The 16337-nt window shown below is 39.6% G+C and overlaps 1 protein-coding gene across 1 annotated transcript in view; it reads left to right on the top strand.

The window, feature by feature from the left end:
- The window catches only part of NAV3 (neuron navigator 3), a 440591-nt gene that overhangs the window by 103653 nt on the left and 320601 nt on the right, over positions 1-16337 (top strand). Inside the window, 1 exon segment of the mRNA XM_081879446.1 lies at positions 4099-4502. Within this exon segment, the coding sequence (XP_081735572.1) occupies positions 4431-4502 (72 nt within the window). The 5' untranslated portion in view covers positions 4099-4430.

Raw genomic sequence — 16337 nt, 5'->3', positions numbered from 1 at the left:
CAGGGGTTAGGCTCCCCTTCAGCTCCCCTTTGGCAATGAAAACATCTCCAATTTAAAGATGGTGTTTAGGTTTATGCCAGGTGGTGTTTTCCGAACTATGAAAGCAATATTTTTTTGGCATTCCTTTGCTATCTTCCAAAATTCAGCCTGCAGGTGTTTAGTCCCATGCTGCAGATTCTTTCGTACTGCTAATAAAGTTGTGGTTATTTAATACCATCTTCTTGTGTGAGTCTCTATTCTAGGGTGTGGGGGCTAATAATCATATACTGTGTACCACTGTGGCTCATTGTTAAATTGGCAATGTTGCATTGTGCTGAAAAATGAAAAAAGGTAAAATATTAACGCTTCAAATAGACCTTATTCCCTTGCTCTAGTTTTGTAACCTTGGGTTCTGAAAATAAAGAAACTCACAGTCATTGGTCAAATGAACTGACACAGGTTAAATTAAAACAAACAAATTATTCCTTACCCAATTCATGATAAGCACAAGGGTCAGAAGTCACTGCAGGCTTGAGTGCACTTTTAATACCCATTGATTTTGATGAGCTTCAAGCGTGCTTATGTTTGTTTGGGCTTGTTGTCATCATAGATTTTATTTCTCTAGGGTGCTCTGAGACCCACTAACTCCAGAAACAATTAACATAACTGTATGGTGGTCAGTCTTCCATAGCCACTAATGACACATGCAGCGTCCCTATAAGCTCTGCTTACCAGAATTGGGAACAAACTCTAGGGAAGGCTATGTTCATATGCCCTGTTTGTAATCTGAGTCTGGGTATTTGGCTACCTCTGCTGAATATAGTTTGCTGTGTTCAGATGGATCTCTAATGTGATGCAATATAGCAACTGCTATGACCCTGTGTCCCACCTTTTGTTTTGTTTTGCATTAGAATAATAGCATCCAAAAGTGATGGTGTGCCATTCATTCTCCATGTATAGCATAACTATGTTGCTTTTTGGGAAATGAAATATGAAGAAAGGGCTACATAGTTACTGATTGCTCCTCAAGGACATTGGGAGAAGCTTTAGTACCAGAGCTATGTTATAACCACTGCCTTGTTTATTATGTTTTCTGCAGCACCCATCTCCCACCTTATTACTAGAAACTATTGCCTGCCATTCTCACTGGCACTCTTACAGCACACTTCTCTCTGCTTTACTGTACAACTTCCTGTCTGATTTTCTTGCTCTCCGTACCTTGTATTCCTTACCTGATCTGCATGGTCCTCCTCACTGCTGCTGTCAGGATGATAGAGTGCTGTGACTTAAACAGCAGTTCTCTTTGCTGAGCTAAGCCAAAGATCATTCCTGTATCTGAGTTGCTTTGTTTATTACAGGGCACCACAATACCAGAGAATAGAATGAATACCAGAGAATATAATAAATACCCCTTATGTCTACTTTTTATACTTCTAAAATGGGTTGTATTCAACCAGGGATACCTGCTGAAACTAATGAACCTGAGTTAGTAATGTCCAGTAATTTTATTGGGTCTATACAGAGTGGCCAGACAGAACCCAAAGTGGTGCACACACACCCCTCCATTCAGTCAATAAAAGAGGCATTATCAATAAAAGAGGCGGGGGGAGGGGGAGGGAACCTGAGGCCAAGGTCTGCAAATGACCCTCTGCACCTCTCTGTCTAGTTGTTGGGACCCTCAGGCCACACCCCTAGTTAGCCCACCTTTGCACCCTGCTTGCGTGTTTTTGCTTGGCTGGAATTCATCCTTGAACTATGATGGTAATGCCTCTTGCTTGCCTAGATGGAGGATAAAGAAGGTTGTTTGTCTGTTTGTGTGTGTGTGTGTGTGTGTGTGTGTGTGTGTGTGTGTATAAACTAGCCTATTGTACAAAGGTAAAATTTTTGTTCTGGCCACTTTTGCCTCTGACCCTGCCCACCACTGGTTTGTGACCCAAGGAAGTTTGCTCAGAAGGGAATGCAGCCCTAGGACTGCAAAAGCTTCCTTAACTCCTGCATTACCACAATGCAATAATACATTTTAGCCAAACAGAAGCATTTGAAGAGGGAATGGAGCAAGGCCTGTGTGGATCGCTACACCTGTACTAGTCCCAGCCTCAGATGTGAAACTTGCCTTCTCAAGAAAAGTCTTGCTTGTGGTTGGTAGGAGTTTTATCTCCAATACTGAGCAAAATGGTTCTTTAATACTTCATAATCAGTGCAATGCTTTGTTTTGTTTTACTATAAAATGGTTATATCTCTGATTTTTAATTAGCAAAGAAAGAAAGAAAGAAAGAAAGAAAGAAAGAAAGAAAGAAAGAAAGAAAAACTCATCCAGGGCATATGTGTCCCCAGCAATTTAGCTGTAATTTTGTTTTCAAGACTGTCACTCACTCTTAGTCCATGGTGTAGGTTTTGTTGTGCCTTGGACACACCTATCTTGCACATTAAACCCATAGGAAAATTGCAATGAAAAGCAGGGTGAGAGTACATTGTTATTGACTACCTGTCTAGAGTACACCTTGGATATATTTTCTTTCTCTTCTGCTTGGTGACCAACAAATTGAATGATGGAGGAGATAAAAGGAAGGACATACTTGCTTGGCAGCCTTTCCAAGACTGAAATAAAATGATAAATAACAGAAGGTTTGGGGTCCTGTGCATGGCATCTCAATCTGTACAGGGAAGCTGCTATTTACTCGAAAATGAGGCAGGGAGAAGATAGAGGGCATATTCATTTGACTTTTTGACAGGGGTAGAGCCAGAATCCAAGCCAATTTCAGAGAATGCTTTGTGTGGAAATAACAAATTGCTGGGCCAGTGATAAGTGGCTCTGGGGGACTCTATGAATCAAGACAGACTCCAGCTTTTGGTAGACAATAAATGATAAGGGACTTCCCCGCCTTGAAAAATAGTGCCCCTCCCACAAGACACATCTCACAAAGCAATGGCATTAAAAGACCCCGAGGTGAAATGCTAATGTCAGTCCATTCTATAATTTTGTTTCTAACTTTGCAAACTTCTTTGACTATACAGACAGACATAACATGAAATGTGACACTGGGGTTTTATAAGAATTTTTGCATTATTATTGAAGCATGCAGGCCATGATTAGCATACCCAGTCTTCCTGAATTCTACAAGAAATATGGCAGAATTCTAACTTGACACCGAAAGTTTTACCTGATTAAAAGAAAAACAACAGCTCCAACCTACTGGAAAATAGTGGTCCAAGGATGAATGAAGAAAAATCATCTCAACTATGTCCCCCTACCTTTTCACAAGACAGTGCTGTTCTGAAAATATTATGCACTTAAAATGAATATTTAAAATCACAGAAACTTTCTTTTTAAAAAAAGTTAATACAAATTGAATTTAGTTTTTAATTGCACTAAGTAACTCAATATTTTACAGATTTTAGCATATACTTGAAAACAAGCACCTGCTGCTTTACTTATTATTATTATTATTATTATTATTATTATTATTATTATTATTATTATTGTAGTTACACATTTTATCACTTCATCGATCTATTATGTCCTACAAAAAGGTACAAACCACTGAATTCTGTTTTTCTATCTCTTAATTACTTTACATTAAAGTCAAACTAACACGCCGCCCCCAATGCATCATTTTTGCTTTCAGACCACATATCTGATTTATCAGTACAAACATGAGTTTGAATGGGTCTGTTGCCATCACATCTTGTTTTGTCCTTAAGATGCTGTTGCTGTCTTTTTGTCTGTAGCTTTCTTGATTGTGCTAAGGGGCTCCAGATGTTTTTGGCCTACATCTCCCATGATCCCTAGCTAACAAGACCAGTGGTCAGGGATGATGGGAATTGTAGTCTCAAAACATCTGGAGTGCCGAGGTTGAGGAAGCCTGGGCTAGTCTGATTCACAAGGCAGTGACTAAAGGACTGATGGTGAAGACTGGGCAATCACACTTAGTTGGAAATAAGACCCACTGGACTCTTTGATGGGACATTTCTCAGTATATATGTTGAGGAAATGACTGAATAAACCTTTTGTGTATACTATATTTTTACTGATAATTTGCTTCTCAGTTAACCAGCTTCTTCCACATATAAAAAGAAAAATATAGTAATAATTAAATGTCTTTCCCCCCTCCTCAACAGATTCACAGACAGGATGTAACCTTTAAAAATGGAAGCTTGTATAGGAAGCAACAGATAACAGCTGGAGCTTAAAGGAGCGGATGAACATTTCTCTTTGGATGTATTGTCTTTTAAGAACGATATGTTGATTCAGAAGGTCCGAAGAGAGAATCGTGAAATTTATTTCCTCTACCCAGTCACTGGATTTTTAAACCATTCCTTGGAGGTGGTGAATTTCCACTAAGGTGTGTGATGGAAAAAGCAGTGCGTCTCTGTGTCCATAGCCCATACGTTGTGGATTAGTTTGCTGTCCAAGGTACAAATTCCATTTTGAGGGACAAGGAACGGATGTGATGGATTTACCTTCAGAAATGAGCAGGCATGGAAGGAATCCGCTCAGCCACAAGCTAGAAGATCAGAAAAAGGTAAAAACTTACTTTTGACAATTGAATGCCTTTTAAAATTCGTATCCCCTTTCTCCACAAATATATTTTTTTGAATGCTCTAACCTTTACAAAACTCTGTGTAAAATTAAATGTGTTCTTATATGTATCCTTATTGCTATCAGTCTGTTTCTGTGCAGCTGATTTTCATTGCTACCTGATAATCTGACTTCCAAAGGGTCTTGAAATTATCTGGCAAATTGGTTGTCAAAAACATTCACTTTCCTGCCGTTCCTGACTCTGTGCCAAATGTCTCCTGTAGTAAGCAATATTGTTAACTTTGTGCTGACCTTGTTTGAATACGTTCTTCCTTGCGATGGGAGTGACAATTTGCTCTTCCCAGACTCTTCCGATGGTAACTGTGAAAACTGCATTTCAATGTAATTAATGCTTGTTAGCATTATGTGTAGAACGATCAAATGTGTTGCATTTGCTTTTAAAAAATGGACTTTAATTGAAGGAAATAGAATAATTAAGCTATTGGATAGCCACATCCTGTTTCATGTTTCCTGGGTTAATTTACAAACTTGATGAGGAAGAATACTTCCTGTTTTTAATAGGTGCCCTGTACAGCTGTTATTATGCTATGAGAGAATACAGGTGCAGCAGAGGTGTGTGTTTATCCCTGTCCCCAGTGTTGTGTGAATTCTCCTGTCTGCTTTGTGGGATGAAAGTTAACTTCTACAGCAGAGAACCTTTGTGTCTGTAGAGGCTCCCTCCATAATGGAGAACCTTGATTCTGACAGATCATTACACCGACCAGTTGAAAGTCAATTGATCTTCATTTTGTAAAAAACAAAAAGCAAACCACAAACACCAATTCTACGTGCGCTAAAAGAAAGCCTTTTTGGGTAGCTGTAGAGGAGACATTGTGTGGCAAAAGTAAGGTGTTCACCAGTGGATATTTTCGGAATATCCTTCTGCTGAGAAGGAGGTTGGCCTTGAATGGTTTCTTCTTGTCTTGTTTCTATATGTTCCATTTGCTGTGTGCAAAGCTATGAAGAAATGCAGTTACTACTGAAGTCTGGTTGCCTTCATGGATGTCTGAACAGCAAAATCTATCCCATTTAGTTTGTGTTGATGGTGTTAGGACATTTTATTGGCTGACTTAGGCTTCTCAGTATGTCATACTTGGCAGAAGGTTGAATAACAGTGCAATCCCATTGAGTTCAATGGGACTTACTTCCAGGTAAGAGGGTATATGTTTGTAACATAAGACTGCTATGTTTGCCATTGAGGCAAAGGGAAATGGATTTTCCTTCTAATGTCACCTGTGTTCAGTTTCATAGCCCTGTGGTGGGTTTTATGGCTGTCTGTATAACAATAGGTGTGGTTTGAACAACCTGCTGATTGTTGTGGTTGCACTGTATTTTGTCTATTGTGTATGAAGTAACTGATATGTATGAATCCAGTTTCTAGTGTTTTACATCCCTGGTTTTCAGTCTTGAATTGCCAACACTTCAGTTATAGAGCCACCATTTTCAACTGGAATCAGGTTGGTGAGAACCATTGAAAACCTTATTTATCTATTTTGCTAGTGGTATTGAAGATATTGGTTACTATAATTGGTTGTTGAATTGAATTTTAATGTCTGCATTTTCATTTCCAACAATAAAAAAAAATCATAAGAAAATCAAGTGTTTCTCTGCTTGTGAAGCAACAGCTGCCAACAAATTAGACAGCACTTGGAAAAATTGCTCATTTTTATGACTTCAGGAAACATTGCAATTCATGAGCACAGGGCACTGGTCAATGTTTCGGGAACTAACATTGCTGACCTTGTAATGAACTTAATATTTCACAATGTTAGTATTGTTGAGTTGAGTTGTTATATTTGGATTTTAAATGAAATTGTACCAGGCTGTCTATTGTAGTGATGCATTGATAGGTGTTAGTTTGTGTGTTATTCATCACTTAGGGCATAGTTATGTGGAGATGCAGCATACAAATTAAGATAATATAACAACACTGACTCAGCTACAGTTCTACCAGAGTCCTTGAACAGATTCTTTCTGAGCCATCCCTAAACTGGTGGGCAGTATCCACTCATTTAGGCTGAAGTGATGATTTACATAGGCCTGGTTTGCATGTAATGCTAAGTCAAACTCACTCCACACAAACCACCCACTGTATCAAAGGTTTTGTTCTTGGCTGACCAAGAGAGTGGATGAAATGCTAAGCCAAACCATGATATCTTTTCTCTGACAATGCTTCCTGTGACTCATGTATGCATCACCATGCAGCTCTGGAAAGCATCAGTGCCATCTCAGAAGAGACATTCTCTCCTTTATGGTTATTTATTTAACATTGGTAAAAATATCACAAATGCAAAACATATAAACATAAAGGATAAGATTTTAGAGTCTTCTCCCTTTTCTGACTTTGAAGGTAAAACTACTTTCAGAAATCCTCAATGAATGCAGTATATTTTTGCTTAAGTGCTCTACAGAACTAGTTTGCTGGATGCAAACTGCTCATATTGCTTACTATCTTCAAAGGACACCTGCTAGCACTGAACAGACAAAGAGGAATGCTTGAATGACTGCTGCAGCTGTAGCCTTGTCGGGCTCAGGAGATGTGTATTTTATGTGTGTTCCCATTCCATGAGGCACTTTTTACAAAACATGGTCTTGCCTTGCAATGTTGCATTTATTAGTTACTGCTATGCATTTCACCAGCAACAGGTTTGAGCTCCTATTGCTACCACATAGCTGATCGCAAATTAATTTCATTAAGGCATAGTAGCAACTATACTGTTTTGCGTCTGTGCTCAAAACAGCTCAGCTATTTAGCAATTGTTTGTGTTAGCAGGTTCTTGTGTTGCTGAAATGAACAGTGCTTCATATTTATTGATAAGCACTAGGTGAAGCGAGTTGCAGGGGAGGGGAGGGGAGCAGGGAGGGGAAAGAGAGTTTGGTCTGATTACTTTCTTGGCTTGGGGTAATTGTATATTCAGTGCTAACTAGATTCTCTGTGAGTGGATTGATGTGGCATCATGGAGATCTTCCTGTACTCACACACATGTGACATCATTGCAGTGCTTTTAAACATTTTCCCTCCAAAGCTCTTGCATCTGCAATCCTGAAGAATTCGACTGTCGGTGTTTAAATTGTCTTCCACCTCTGAACGCCTTGGAGAAGAACTTGACAAGATGACACTAATGTGTGAATGTATCTCATAAACCAAAATACAAAATGTGTGGGTTATTTTATTCAGGAAAAAAGCCCCTAATGATTAAGTGTTACAGCTTTGTATACCTGTGGGAATTAAATAGCATTTTTCTATAAATATGAAGCAAAACAACAGCTTACATTAAAATTCAAATGAGTTTTTTTCTTCTTTAATTGAACAAGTTCATGACCATCATTTCCTTGTCTTTCCTTCCCCACAATGTTGTCAGTTTTCCATGTGATGATGAGATCAGCTGATGACATGTAAAATTGCCCTTCACCCTGTCCCTGCTTTCCCAATTAAGAGAGCTGTCTGGATCCTGCTCTTATTGTACTTATGCCTTGTGGTAGACCAAAACCATAAACAGGAGCAAGGCACACAGAATCATCAGCTTATAATGATAGCACACACCTAATCTGTGGATAACTGCTGTTGGTTTCACAGGCACCATCAGCCCCAAGTGAGTGTAGTGATGGTCAATGATGGGAACAAAGCTATATGAACAGAAATTTCTAGGAATCTGTCACCTTCCATGTGTTTTCAGGCAGGGATGGGAGTAGCCCTGGGTCTGTAGAACTGAAGGGCTTTGGCCTTTTCTACTGACCTGAGCTCTCTGTGACTCATTTGCAAAACATTTTGAGGATAAAATCACTTGCATCTGCCAGGACCTTGACACTGCTGTTACAGGAGATGAATCTCAAGAGCCATGCAGAGTCCAGTTATCTTAGCAAAGTTAGAAGATATGGACAAGGTGCTTGGTTTGGTGCAGGCTTTTGCTGCTTGCCCCTCATTGCTGATAAAAAGTAGCAGGGAGAGGACAGCTGACCAGGCCAGGGTAGTGATTAATACTTCCTTGTGAGAGGGGCTGGCTTTTAAATATTGCCTTGGTTTCAAATATTATTGAAATCTGTTGAAAGTCACTTTGAGGCTAGTTCAAAAAAGAAGTTAAGAAACCACACCCTTTTTTTATTGGCTGTATCTAGCATCTGGTTAATTAATTTCACTTAGTTATTTGTACTGCACAAATCCCTGTAGATTTTATAAAAAGATGACAGCCCTGTAATTATCTTACTCCAAATCGGGGGAAATGAAACCTGTGGCTCCACATATGTGGTTGGACTCCAACTCCCATCAGCTCTAGCCAACATGGCCAGGGATGATGGGGCATGCAGTCCAGCAGCAACTACAGAACTACAGGTTCCTCATTCCTGCTCTAGTTCTAGCTTCACAGTTGCTGTTTGGTTTGTGAGCACTTACTGAAACAAAGGTGAACACTCAGTTTTTTAAAAACTGAGCACTATATTTCATTGTATACATATACAACAGATCTAGAACTGCTGCCAGTGTTCTGCTTACTTTAAAAATGTGTTGCCCAAGTGATGTAAGACTACTGTAACTATTTAGATTTAGAATCAAATAGAAGAACATAGAGGCTTTTTTTGTTTTTAATGTAGCCAGGAATGTGCATTGCTTTAGTTGTCGTAATAAATAGTATACATGATCTTAAATTGTCCTGAAAGGCATTGCCATTCAGCAGCCCACTCATGAGAATTCACACTTTCTCGCTTCTTTCCCCTGGAAATTCCTGAGGTACTGAAGTATATCGCACAAGGTCAGTTGCATCCCTCCTGATTTCCTTTGGTTCAGCATCACACAGAAAACACATTGCACTCTTATGTAATCAATTGACTTTGAAGTTTGCAATGAAAGGATGCAAACTTTGGTTTGTGACCAAAGGATGCTGTCAGTGCAGCTTGAAATCCATACCTACATGGCAAGAATGTCAATGAATTTGAAATCTGCTTACCCAAGCAATCAGCTGTTGAAGCAGCCTCTGGATTTGAAGTACCCTTGACTGCTGTATTCTGTGCCTGGAGCAGATGAGATAGATGAAGATGCTTTTTGATCATTTGTGCTCTGGAAAACCCTCTAGTACTCATGAGGATTTTCCTGCTTGAGGAACAGAAGTCAAGCGTATACATAGATAACTAATTCTCTGCATTATGCCAAAGAGCAGAAAAATATTTGTGACACATACCTCACTACTTTTAGTGAATGAGCAGCAAAAGAAGGTAACACTGCTGTTACACACACACACACATGAGAGAGAGAGAGAGAGAGAGAGAGAGAGAGAGAGAGAGAGAGACTATTAAGGCTGTCTCATTTTCGAATTAGTTTTAGAAAAACATGAGCATTATCTATATTAAAATTAAACTTTGAAACTTAACATTTTAAGTTTGTTGACAACACTATTGCTTCCCTTATTTATTGAAAATATCTGAGCTTTATCCAGCAGTGCAATTTGGGGTTCCAGAATTAGGGTCACAGGTTTCCCATTCCTGATGTAGGAAGTCAGGGTCAGTTTAGCACTCTGAGGAGTCATTTAAGATGGTTCAGGAGTTTAAAAGCATAGGAGAAAATATTTCCTTTTTAATGGTGTCTAATCAGCAGGCTCAGTCATCAATAACATCAGAGGGGTGATCCACCCATGAGGTGGGATAACTGTTCTTGATGTAAGCCTGCATGTAAGCAAGTAACATCCAAAAAATTAGCTGACAACCACTAGGAATAACCTTGAGAAATAGAGAGGATATAGCCATTCCTTTGCTGCCTGACGAAAGTGTGGATTTAAAGCAGGGATGGGGAATCTGTAGCCCTCCAGATGTTGTTGAACTACAACTTATATCGTCCCTCACTATTGGCCATGCTGGGTTTTGCTGATGTGAGTTGGAGTACAACAACATATGGAAAGCCAAAGTTTAAAGATTTAAGACAGTCTTGGAATTATGGGACATTGAGGAATGATGTCTTCTTATTCCAGCCAGTGTTTTTGAAATATAAAAGCAATGGGTCTTCTCCATTCAGATGTTAGTTGCAATCATTCTCTTAAGTTTAATTTGCCATTTAGTAAATGGTAGTATTTCTCTAAACCCAGACAACAATGAAAGCAAAATAAGCCATTTGTGTTCCAGCTAGTAGATGACTGCATAATAGAAGAGACTTACAACAGTAAAGAGAAGACTAAAAAGTTACCTGCCTGGCTTCTGATGTTCATTCTTTAAAAGTCTTGCTTTTATTCTTTGATTCCACTTGCCCTTTTCTTTTAAGCAGCCTTTAAAGTAGTTGACAAAATAATAAAAGGCAACTTTTAATTGCTGCATGAGTTGTGCAGGAATTCATGGAGAATGCAGGTGGGGAGGGAAGCTACAATCCCCATAAAAGCCAACACTCTCTGGCAGAGGTGGGGAACTGGATCTTTCAAGTCTAGTTGGTTTGTGTGTGTTTGTAAGCCTACTTGCAGGTTTCCTCAACCCTAGTCTGCATATTCATTAGAAATAAAGTTCCCCAGAGCCAGCTGTTTCAAGGTAACCCACCATAATGGGTTGCCTTCGAAATCTGCATGAAAAGTTCATATTTAGAATGTAGGATGGGAAAGCTGGGGAAGGGTTGAACACAATACAACATTAGGAAATGGAACCTGCTGTCTTAAAGGTGAAATGGGGTCTCTGAGAGTAGGTGATCCTGAAGCTGCAAGCTGAGTCCTGGAGCTAACCAGAGTGCTGAAACGACCAAGTTCCTCTGTGTTGTAAAGCAACACCTGAATTAGAATGAGACCTGCCTGCATAGCTCTAATGAACTGACAGTTAAATACAGTATGAGAGACAGCAGTAAAGGTGTATGAATTTATTTGTTTCTGCTTACCTTATTTATTCATGTTCCTATAATTGTTGCATTTTTGTTCACATTTGTACATTTCTGCCCTGATTTCAGATGAGTAAATCTGACATTGCTTTCTCCCCATGAGGTTAATAATGCTTACTAATGCCAGCCCAACCTGTAACTTCCTTATGTAGTGGCCTAAACTAGAATGCAGGGCTTAAAATACCAGTGCTTACACAACAAGCAGTAATTGTGAAGCTGTGTAAAGTGGATGAGAAAGAACACAGGTGAGGTTCCTCTAATGTGAAACAGTATGTTCAGACTTTGTTGTCATGGTTACAAATTATTTGCAATAGTACTGTTGTCCTATATAAGCTACTACACTGTGCATCACATTTAAAATACAGTGGTACCTCGGTTTACGAACTTAATCCGTTCCGGAAGTCAGTTCTTAAATCAAAACTGTTCTTAAACCAAGGTGCACTTTCCCTAATGAGGCCTCTCGCCGCTGGTGCCCTTCCACCATTTGGATTCCATTCTTAGACTGAGGTAAAGTTCTCAAACCAAGATCCTATTTCCGGTTTTGCAGAGTTCGTAAACCAAATAGTTTGTAAACAGGGCTGTTCTTAAACCGAGGTACCACTGCATTAGTATTTTTATTTATTCACCATGTGGCTCTTTTGTGAAGAAGAGAGAAGGAAAAGTATATGATAAAAAGAAGACAGCAAGACAACTTAAGCTGATAATAGGACAAACCTCAGGGGAGCAGGACATCAGGGAAGAAATGGAAGGGACATATGCAACGGCCTTTTTATTTTCGAAATCCAATTTGGGAACAGTGCACACCAAATCCTGGTCAGTGCTCTAACATACATTGGATCCCCCAGTCGATGTTCAAATTTCCTCAGCAGCAACCCAGTGGAACAGGGAATAAAGCTTAACACATAAAACCACATTCAGGGTTGTAACTGAGGGGTCATCCACACTTCTGGTTGCCCCACTGCTTTCCCTCAGGAAAACTGCTGATCAGATCAAACATCAACTGGGTTTTCTCCAGACTGATGTTTGCTCTGATTTCCTGCTAAAGTGTGGGCTTTCCAGGGGAAAGTGGTGGGACAAAAGCAAAACTGCTTAGACCCATTCCTAGAAAGCACGGGGCAAGTGGAAAACTGCTCAGACTCATGCATTCTAGGCACAGGGCAAGTGGAAGTGTGGACAAGCCCTGAAACAAATCACTTGGTTTGTTAATTAACAAAGTCGAATAGTATTATTAAATTGTGAAATAAAATAAGTTGCATAAAAATAAATAAACAAATAAGCAAACTTGCATATGATGATCTTTAAAGCAATTTGATCTATTTTGCATAAACTGATTAAAATGAAAATGGAAGATGTTCATAGGATTGGAACAGCAAGAGGACATTTACTGTCTTATTTGGATAATTAAGAAACCCAGATAATGAAGTTTATATTATATTAAAAGAACAGTAATTTCAGGGAGTCTACTTTTGGTTTCGAATAGTTCCAAGTTTCTGTGGGACTTTGTAATCATGCATAAGATTATGCTGTGGGTCACCTTAGTGCAATTAGTAATTTCACCAAGCCACCACAACGCCCCCCTCCCCGCACCCAAATAGCACGTGTAATAAAATAGTGCATATAATGGGGTTCATCTCCAGCTGCAAGAAGCAGTCAAACTAGGGCATCTACTGTATTCATGTGAATTTAATGCACCTTTGAATCTAATGCACACCTCAGTTTTTGCAACGTAATTTGGCCAAAAAGGTGCACATTACATTCGAGTAAATATGATAGTTTTGCTGTGATTGTTTCAACATAATGCAGGTATTTTTTTAGTGGCCTGTTTCCCCCAGCCAATTTTCTGTTTTATATATCTGCCTGTGCAGTGCAGCCTTCCTCTCCTCAGTGCATGATGGAGACTGGGCTGGCTATGTGAGAAGTAAGATTAATTATAGCACATATGGATGAAACCACTAATTACACACACTCTCACTGCATGCTTAGTAAAAATAGCTCAACTGTATTTGAGTTCAGTCAAATCAAATAGCACTTTCCTATTGAATTATTTGACCTATGCAGTGTACTCAATCAGAATTTCAAAAACAAACAGCTTTTCAAAAGCCAAAACCAGTATGGGGGAGAGGGAGTAGTATTAGGCCCATGCAATACCTGTTGTTGAGAGTGCATGCACACACCCACACTGCATGTGCAATCTGTAAACAACCACATCTATTTCCTACACATTTCCCCAAGCTATTTTGTTTCTATTGAAACCATCATAGGCAATTTTATGGAATGTGGGGCTTAAATAATTGTTAATAGACCCCAGCTTGCTGAGTAGACTGTCTGTTACTTGATATTATGAATATGTGACATTGAAGAGGCAGTTTTAAAGCACATGCTATATAAGGACAGTTTATATACAAAGCTATCGCTGTGTGATTGACAAAGAAGAAATGAACCTCTAATTTTCAATCGTTAAATCGAATGCTAAGTGTTATGACTGAGATTACCAGTTCCTGGAAATCTCAGGATGTGTGAGTGCTCCTGTGCTCATGTCTTGCTTGCGCGCTTCTCATAGGCATCTCATTGGCTCTGGTGAGAACAGGACGCCGGACTAGATGGGCCACTGGCCTGATTCAACAGGCTCTTATGTTCTTATCTAGCCCAGTTCTGTCTCTACAAACTGGCAGCAGCTCTCTAGATTTTGGAGAAGGGCCTGTGCCAGGCCCACCTCAAGATGCTAGGGCTTGAACTCGGGGCCTTCTACATGCAAGGCAGGTGCTTTACCAGTGAGCTGCAGGTAGGCAGCAAACGTTTCTTCATGTGCAGAAATGTGTCTTCAGCTCACTCTCAAGTGGGAGCTTGGATGCAGAATTGCTGTTTATCCCTGTATTCTTTGTCACCATTTCAGAGAGGCTATTCATACTGATAGGTAAAGGGACCCCTGACAATTAGGTCCAGTCGTGGCCGACTCTGGGGTTGCGGCACTCATCTCGCTTTATTGGCTGAGGGAGCCGGCGTACAGCTTCCGGGTCATGTGGCCAGCATGACAAAGCCGCTTCTGGTGAACCAGAGCAGCGCATGGAAACGCTGTTTACCTTCCTGCCAGAGAGGTACCTATTTATCTATTTTCACTTTGATGTGCTTTCGAACTGCTAGGTTGGCAGGAGCAGGGACTGAGAAATTGGGAGCTCGTCCTGTCACGGGGATTCGAACCGCTGATCTTCCGATTGGCGAGTCCTAGGCTCTGTGGTTTAACCCACAGCACCACCCATGTCCCACATATCTATATATATATATAGATATAGATATATAGATATATAGTCCCACAGTAAACAAATGGTATCAATGCAGCCTCATGCCAACTAGCTAAAATCTTGCTGCTTAGGAGAGCTTTTGAGCCATGAATACTTTTTGACAGATGCTTTTAAAATTTGTTTTCAACTTGCTGCATTGTTTTTGCTTGCTAGAAGATGCCAGATTGTTTTAATGGCTGCTTCGTTGCTGTTTCCCCTCCTGTTCTGGTGCTTTTTAAAATTTTGATGTACTTTGATGTTGGCTGCCTTGAGTAAAGGTAGGATATTAATGTTTTAAATAGGTAGGTGTTATTCTCCTTATACTGAAATCCAAACACGTGTCCCACATTATTCTATTATTTCTAAATCTGGAATGAAGCTCCTTATATAGCTGCATCTTATTTGTGGCCCCAATGGTACCCTGTAGATGTGGCATGAATGGGCCAGAAAGGGATCACTTTAGTCTAGCCGACTTGCTCAGGGGAGAATTTGTCGGACAAAGAAAATTTTTGGGGACTTAATCCATTGCCTCATTTAAAACTTGCAATAATTAGTACACACACATTAAAAATGATGAACATCTCATCGGTTTGAAAAGGGCAGAGAAGATGGCTCATCTTAATTAAAATAAAATTGTGTTTTCTTCCTCATCAATATAGAGGGGAGTGATTTTTAAGGGGGGGGGGAGTGATTTGAGTAACTGTTTAATATTCCATAAAATTTTTGTGGTATTTTCATAGGCTTAACATTAAATCTTAATCATTGCACAAGGTTGCTATCAGCTTTGATCTCTTGTCCCAGTAGAAAGACTGTGCGCATGAGTCTGCAAGACCTTTTGGAACTGTGAAGTTCTAATTATCTTTTGTTCGCTGCTGCAGGGTTTTTGTGTCCTTGTGCCAGTCTCTTTAATTGCACAGAGGTTTGTGGACAGTGAAACTACCTGGAAAAGAACGTAGGAGATTAAGAGAAGAAAAACTGCCCTGGACCACTGAGAGCTGGAAAGTGTCTGGGGGCATGCTTCTAAAAGAGATGTTTCTGTGCCTCTCGAGAGGAAAAAGAAGCTGCTTAGAGACAGCAGACTGGATCCCTGTCTGCTCTGTTAGTCCTGGCTATATTGCACAATAAATTTAATAGAGATCTGGGGAGTGTGCAGATGAAGGCATCGAATCCTAGGGAAGCCTGAAAGCAATTGTAAGGCAAGAGTTCTATATACTAGTTTTACTGGATGTGCGCATTTAGCAATACTTTAATATGTCCTTTTTTAATTTAAAAATAAATGCAGAGATATGCCAGAACAATCTCTCTCACTTGCCCTGTGGTGCACTGCCTTTGTATGATTAGTGTGAAGTCTTTTATTTATTTGAATATAACTATATCTATCTATCTATCTATCATCTATCTATCTATCTATCTCTATCTATCTATCTATCATCTATCTATCATCTATCTATCTATCTGTCTATCTATCTGTCTGTCTGTCTGTCTGTCTGTCTAATGTATGACATGGATGATGACATTAGAACACCTGACTGGAAGAAATAATAGAACATGGCAGATGGTTTCCTATCAAATCAATAAGCATTCTTTATCAGAAATTATTTATTTTGTTGTTGTTGTTTAGTCGTTTAGTCGTGTCCGACTCTTCGTGACCCCATGGACCAGAGCA

Source organism: Podarcis erhardii (genome assembly GCF_964252035.2).
Source record: "Podarcis erhardii genome assembly, chromosome: 10".
Classification (NCBI taxonomy): domain Eukaryota; kingdom Metazoa; phylum Chordata; class Lepidosauria; order Squamata; family Lacertidae; genus Podarcis; species Podarcis erhardii.
The sequence above is the reverse complement of the archived record's forward strand: the minus strand, read 5'-3'. Positions and strand labels throughout refer to the sequence as shown.